General features: G+C 47.0%; 1 protein-coding gene across 1 annotated transcript in view; it reads right to left on the bottom strand.

Moving 5' to 3' along the window:
* arhgap35a (Rho GTPase activating protein 35a) overlaps positions 1-7,500 on the bottom strand; it is an 84,456-nt gene that overhangs the window by 9,545 nt on the left and 67,411 nt on the right. The window contains exon 5 of the mRNA XM_076282786.1: positions 1,975-2,052. Within this exon, the coding sequence (XP_076138901.1) occupies positions 1,975-2,052 (78 nt within the window). The remainder of the gene's footprint in view (positions 1-1,974; positions 2,053-7,500) is intronic.

Genomic DNA, 7,500 nt, shown 5'->3' with positions numbered 1-7,500 from the left:
GAATGATGTACTACCTGCACACATTAACACTCAGTACATTTTTAAACATTTGTCCAATTAGCTCATTTGTTTGTATAATACTTTCTAAATGTTGCTGTTGTAATAACTGATGGTTTTACTTTAAAATGATTCATTGTTTTTATCAGTTTAAAGGTAAACACATATTACTTCAGTTCCTGATGTTGTGCTTTTTTTCATGTAAAGTTCCTTTCTAAGTTCCTTTTAACATTTCCTTGGATAAATACTTAAACCATAACTCTAACTGTAATGTTAACATCACACCTCGCTACAACCGCTAACACCTCGTCATAACACGCCACCAGTGGCAGCGGTCGTAAATCAGTCCGTAAATCAACTCGTCATCGCCAGCGATTTCACAAGGCAAGGGGAAGCAGACACCAGTCATTATACAGTGTGTGAGGACAGAATCTGAGCCTTTTTCAGGAGTGTAGAATGCCCACGGACAGTCAGTAGTCAACAACTTTAATATTCTTCAACTTATATTACTTTCAAAATGTTGACAATTCTTCACTCAATAGGGATATTTCATTTAACATAAATAACATAAATTTACTTTTACATGGCTTAGGATGTGGCTTAGGCGCTGTCTTTGTGTTAGTACCATCATATGAAACCACTTCAAATCAATACAACGCAGCTTCTGCCAGAAACAGACTTATATAGAATAGAATAGATTTTGGAATACTAAGGTGTTATGGAGACGGCCATTGTTGGCTCAGGAATAAGGTGGCTAGTGACCTGGCATGAGGGTGGGCATGGACGGCCCAGAGCGTGGCTAACCCTGCAGCCCTGACCCTCATCTGACCTGATCTTCCTGAAGTGGCCTGCTCTGTTGTGCTGGCGCCACCACATCACTGGGTGGTGCTCCGTATTGATCAACCTGACCCCGGGGGGCCTGTTCTTATCCGGGACCATGGCTGTTTGGCAGAGGCTGAGAGTAGCTGGCGAAAAGGGGCACACCTAGATTCTGAAGTGCTGTCTGACTAACTCAACCCTTCAAACCAGGATTATAGTGTCGGGGGCACACTCAGATGTTAAGCCTTCATCAGGGTTAAAATAATCCCATCAGAATTTGATTGCGTGGCACTTTTCCTTCCTTGGCGGAGAGTACCTGACCCCAGATCAGTTCTCAGTCTGATCTGCTGGCGATTTCTTTTTTGCCCTGCAGCTCAGGCTGGAAACCTGTGCATCTTTTTCTGCTGCTTCCGTAATTTCGCCGGGACAAATCACAAGCTGACTTATCCACCTGGCGCGCTATTGGCAGGTTTAAAACAGTGACGATAGCGGGAGAGCCTGGTGTTTTCGCATCACTCTGCAAACGTCACCCGGTTTGTTGGTCAGATTGGTGAATGACTATCCAATTGCGTACAGAGTCATTTTAACTATGCCCGTTGATCACGCCTCTTGTGCAGTAGAAAATACATAGCGGACTCCCCATACCAATGTTCAATCCTAAAAGATTGAGCTTGGTCTGGTGAAAGCCAGACTAGGAGAGTACCTGACCCCAGATCAGTTCTCATCAGGGATCATGCCTCTTCAACTGGGTCCTGCTGTGAGAGGTGATAAGGATGATGCAACATCACTGCGTTAGGATCTTACCAGATTACTCAAATATCCACAAACTGTAGAAAACGGACAATACACACACAAACATGCACACACGTAGACAGACATGAACACACACACAAACACACACACACACACGTCTATGATATAAGGTCACACCCAAGCAGGAGTTGTGTTTGAAAGGGCAGGCTTGATGTGTGAAGACTAATTAATGAGATGAATGTTTGTCTGGCCTCTCAGAGACCGAAACAAACCCCACCACAAACAAAACCTGCAGCGTGTGTGTGTGCGTGTGTGTGTGCGTGTGTGTGTGTGTGCGTGTGTGTGTGTGTGTGTGTGTGTGTGTGTGTGCGTGTGTGTGCGTGTGTGCGTGCGTGTGTGACTTACCCTGATCAAACTGTCTCTGCATGCTCTCCATCTCTGCTTTATTTCCACTCACTCTGTAGATGCCCTCAGTACTCATCCCTGCAGAGAGGAGGAAGAGAGAGGGAGGAGGAGGAGAGAGAGAGAGAGAGAGAGAGAGAGAGAGAGAGGGAAGGAGAGAAACACAAAAAGAGGATTATTTGATGTCTTTGCTTTCCATGTTTTGAGCTCTTAACTCTCTTTAAGCTTCCATCGGCGACAACAGCAGGGGTGTACACGTACACACACACACACACACACACACACACACACACACACACACACACAGTGGGACTGGAGAGACTATGACAGCCAAGACGAGATCATTAAAGACGGAGGAGGAACATTTGTTAAGTGACAAAATCAATTACAAGGCACAAGCCACGCACAGTCAGTATTATCCTAATAAAACGAAATCTCTCTCTCTCACACACACACACACACACACACACACACACACACTGGAGCCATAGGCCTGGTGCAGATTTTCCTCCTTCACCTCCCGTAGTTCCTTTAGATTTGGGTGGAGTGAATGTGTGAACCCTCTTTCACCCCACATTTCTCCCTCCCTCCCTCCCTCACTTTCAGACAGAGAAAAGGGGGGTGGGGGGGTGTTGGGGGTGGGGGTGTTGGGGGTGGGGGTGTTGGGGGGGGGGGTGTTGGGGGAGGCATCAAGAGACAGAGACACAGTGAGAGACAGTCTGGGAAATGGGCTCTTGCCATCAAGGCAGAACACATCGATCGCCTCCTTCCACTGATCAATTACCCACAACAGCTTTTCTAGAGAGGGAAAGCAACTGCGAGCGAGCGAGCGAGCGAGTGAGTGAGTGAGTGAGTGAGTGAGTGAGTGAGTGAGTGAGTGAGTGAGTGAGTGAGTGAGTGAGTGAGTGAGTGAGTGAGTGAGTGAGTGAGTGAGTGAGTGAGTGAGTGAGTGAGTGAGTGAGTGAGTGAGTGAGTGAGTGAGTGAGTGAGTGAGTGAGTGAGTGAGTGAGTGAGTGAGTGAGTGAGTGAGTGAGTGAGTGAGTGAGTGAGTGAGTGAGTGAGTGAGTGAGTGAGTGAGTGAGTGAGTGAGTGAGTGAGTGAGTGAGTGAGTGAGTGAGTGAGTGAGTGAGTGAGCGAGCGAGCGAGCGAGCGAGCGAGCGAGCGAGTGAGTGAGTGAGCGAGTGAGCGAGCGAGCGAGCAAAAGAGAGCAGAAAGTACAGGGAGAGCTTTGAAGCGTTCCAACAACACTGGTGGATTGGGGGAAGACATTTCCTCTAGACAGCACTTTCTTCACACAGGGGCACAGAGACTCACAGCTGAACAGAAGAGCCACAGCCAGACACAACTCAAGAGAGAGACAGAGGGAGCGAGAGAGAGGAGAAAAGGAGAGGAGAGGAGAGGAGAGGAGACGGGTGAGGAAAAAAGTGGGAAAGAGGAGAGGAGATTGATGGTTACCCACACAGAAAAAAAACAGAGTTCAGCTGTTTCATATTGAGAGTGTGTGTGTGTGTGTGTGTGTGTGTGTGAGAGAGAGATGGATGCAGAGAGAGAAAAAGAGTCAGTCACCACATCCTGCATGGACTCAAAAGGACAATAGAAGGAAGACCTTCCTAACACCCCTCCCTGCCTCTTACTCTCGCTCTCTATCTCTCTCTCTACACTCCTCTCTCTCCCTCTCTCTTTTGAATCCTCCCTTGAGCATGTCTTCATTCCAAGAATCTTCCACCTGTTTCCACCAATACAATACCTCAATCACAGAGTTTCCACTGCCTTTGATATCACTGCTCCCAGTTATCAGGGTATATCGTTGTGTGTGTGTGTGTGTGTGTGTGTGTGTGTGTGTGTGTTTCCTTGAACTTTGTCAGATGTTTATGTTGAAGAGTGCACATGTACATCCAGTAGAGTTTATATCTAAATGTGCATTTCACATGGGCACCTGCATGTGTGTGTGTGTGTGTGTGTGTGTGTGTGTGCGTGTGTGTGTGGACCTTGGGGTATGGGTTGTGTTTGTGTACTAGCAGTGGGGGCAAGCAAGAGCGTTAGCATGTCTGTACACATACAGTATGCACTTTGAGTGAGGTTGTTCTGTTAAGATGATGTGGGTGAATGACAGAGTAGCATATGGTTTTGTGCTACATGTGTTTCTGTGTGTGTGTGTGTGTGTGTGTGTGTGTGTGTGTGTGTGTGTGTGTGAGTGAGTGAGTGAGTGAGCAACAGTCGTGGAGGGCACAGAAGCACAGTGCTGTGTATGTATGAGTGTGTGTATGTGTGTGTGAGTGTGAGTGTGTGTGTTTGTGTGTGTGTGTGTGTGTGTGTGTGTCACAGAGAGGTCAGGAGTTCAGCCTGGTGTGCCTGCATGCCTTTGTTTGTGTGTGTGGGCATGTGTGTTCTTGCATGAGTGGGTCTGTGTGTGTATGTGCTTGCGAGTGTGTGTGTGTGTGTCATAGAGAGCTCAGTGCTGTCTTTGTTCTTGAATCTGTGCTGCATGCAGCGTTTCCTCTACCAGGCCAGCCGCCCATGAGTCCCCTTTCCTCTGACACACACACACACACACACACACACACTTCAACACAATCCTTCCCTCTTTCTTTCCCCATCATCTCTATCTTTCGCCCAATCCCCCCTTTTTCTCCTCTTCTCCTCTCCCAAACCCCATATCTCCCTTTCTCTTGCGTCTCGCCCCGGCCTTCTCCTTACTCCAGGACCAGACCAGCCAGACCGGGATGGCCGCCCACAGCTCCTCGGGCACAAGAAACGGGTGATCAGTATAAGTATAAGTATATATACTCTTTTGATCCCGTGAGGGAAATTTGGTCTCTGCATTTACCCCAATTCGTGAATTAGTGAAACACACTCAGCACACAGTGAACACACCGTGAGGTGAAGCACACACTAATCCCGGCGCAGTGAGCTGCCTGCAACAACAGCGGCGCTCGGGGAGCAGTGAGGGGTCAGGTGCTCAAGGGCACTTCAGCCGTGCCTACTGGTCGGGGTTTGAACCGGCAACCCTCCGGTTACAAGTCCGAAGCGCTAACCAGTAGGCCATGGCTGCCCTACACAGAGGCCGAGGGTCAGCCCACTCTCAGAGCATGGGCTACTCTGCATGCTGCTGTACTGAAATCTCATAACAAACTCAAACTCACTGAACACATAATGTGGCTACACTGAACACATAATGTGGCTACACTGAACACAGTCACAGGAGACACAGTTTGTGTACATATCTGGAAGGTGACTGATATATGGGTAAAAAAAGTGCATGCATGCACACGTACATACAACTCCCCACACACACACACACACACACACACACACACACACTCCAAAGGTCATGCATCTAGCCATAGGAGACAGGAAGTCTTTTTCATCATTCAGCCCTCGCTGTATAGATGGCACTTCCTGGTGCCCTTTATGCCACTCCGATGCCAACTGCAAAGAATGCCAACACACTTCACATGCCCACCCTTCACAACACACACACACACACACACAGCTAACACACTTCACATGCCCACCCCATCACAACACACTGACACACACACACACACACACACAGCCAACACACTTCACATGCCCACCCCTTCACAACACACACACACACACACACACACACACACACACACACACACACACACACACACACACACACAGATGGCAAGACAGAGAGAGGGAAAGGAGGTCCTGTGAGAGGAGACAGAAAAGGAGAGAGCGGAATAAAGGGAGAGAGAGGGAGGAATAAAAGGAAAGAGAGAGGGAGGAATAAAAGGAAAGAGAGAGGGAGGAATAAAGTTGTTGAGGGAAAAACAGAACATGTACTAAAGGGAAAAACAGAACATGTACTAAAGGGAAAAACAGAACATGTACTAAAGGGGAAAACAGAACATGTACTAAAGGGAAAAACAGAACACGTACTAAAGGGGAAAACAGAACACGTACTAAAGGTGAAAACAGAACATGTACTAAAGGGAAAAACAGAACATGTACTAAAGGGAAAAACAGAACATGTACTAAAGGTGAAAACAGAACATGTACTAAAGGTGAAAACAGAACATGTACTAAAGGTGGTCAGAAGAAAAGTGGAGGAAAAACCTTTCAAAGTTAAATAACATAACACATACATATGAAGTGGAAGAAAAAAAAGTGTAAGAAAGCATGTAAAACACACACACACACAAACACAATCACAAAGCTATGGTGAAAAAAAACAGTAAAAAAGGTACGGTACATTCAATTGAGAATGGAGTGATGGAAAGATTGTATATGTCTGTATTTATTTTTTCTGTTTAACAAAGATATAGAGGTGAAGAGGTGTGGGAAGAGAGGAAAAGAGGAGCAGGATGTCTGTCCAAGGCTCGGAGGACAATAGACTGAAGGTATGTATTTCTTGTATGGTGCACACACACACACACACACACACACACACACACACACACACACACACACACACACACACACACACACACACACACACACACACACACACACACAGAGGGTATATGTATTTTTGATATGGCAGATGGCTAGGAGAGGGGAAGGATATGGATGCCATAATAACGTCATCATGGTATTTAACCTCCATGGAGATGAGTCATACGTGGACCTGTCCATGGTCACCATGAGATAAACAGAAAGCAGTAGCCCCTACAGACCTCTGCGGAAATGCACATTCAATAGCAATTTTGATAGCTGATAGTGAAATAGCATCACCCATAAAGCAGGGATCACATTGACTAGCAGCAAGCAGCAGATGACATTGATTTCCTATTGTTTGCTATGGTTCAGCAGAGGAACAATTGGATCGGCCGCGCAGCGCTAGGGTCAAACAATTTGAGCGTTGGACTTGGTTAAACTTTCAAAGCGTAACACGAGGCTCGTCAATGGTCAGTTTAGGCAAGTGAACGTAGACCGTTCTGGTAACTTAGGAACAAGATTATGGTCTGAGCGTTGTGTTACGCTTTACTGCTGCCACTTTGTTATTTCCAATATGATCCCTGCCTAAGAACTTTTGACCTTTCCCCATCATCTAGTTCTTATTTCATTTAGCACAAAACCCGGTCATTTATAATGACACATGAAGACCATGAGAGGCCCTTAGAGCACACGTCGGGAGAAGCTTACTAGAAGACCAGGAGCAGAACCCAGAAGAGAACCTGCCATCTCTCTGCTGGTGGAGCAATGAACGCACACACGCCCGCACACGCACACACGCACACACACACACACACACACACACAGAAAGAGAATGTGGAGCAGGCAGTAATTGAGAGGTCTCCACCACAGGGAAGCAGTGTCTCAGAGACCATAAGACAATGGGGAACGCTGATCTGATACAGTAGCGCTCTGTGTGTATGTTTGGTGTGTGTGTGTGTGGTGCCTGTGTGTGGAACAGTAAACACACACGCGGGACGTGCCAGCGTGTCAGCACACACTGCATCAGTAACTACAGGGGGTTGAGGTTGTTTGTTTGTGTGTGTGTGTGTGTGTGTGTGTGCGTGTGCGTGCATGTGTGCGTGTTTGTAAGCAAACACA

Source organism: Alosa pseudoharengus, unplaced genomic scaffold (genome assembly GCF_046254945.1).
Source record: "Alosa pseudoharengus isolate Yale_2024_CS ecotype anadromous, Long Island Sound unplaced genomic scaffold, YU_APseudo_1.1 YU_APseudo_1.1_scf_13, whole genome shotgun sequence".
Taxonomy (NCBI): Eukaryota; Metazoa; Chordata; class Actinopteri; order Clupeiformes; family Clupeidae; genus Alosa; species Alosa pseudoharengus.
Note: the sequence above shows the minus strand (reverse complement) of the source record. Positions and strands in the feature narration are given on the sequence as shown.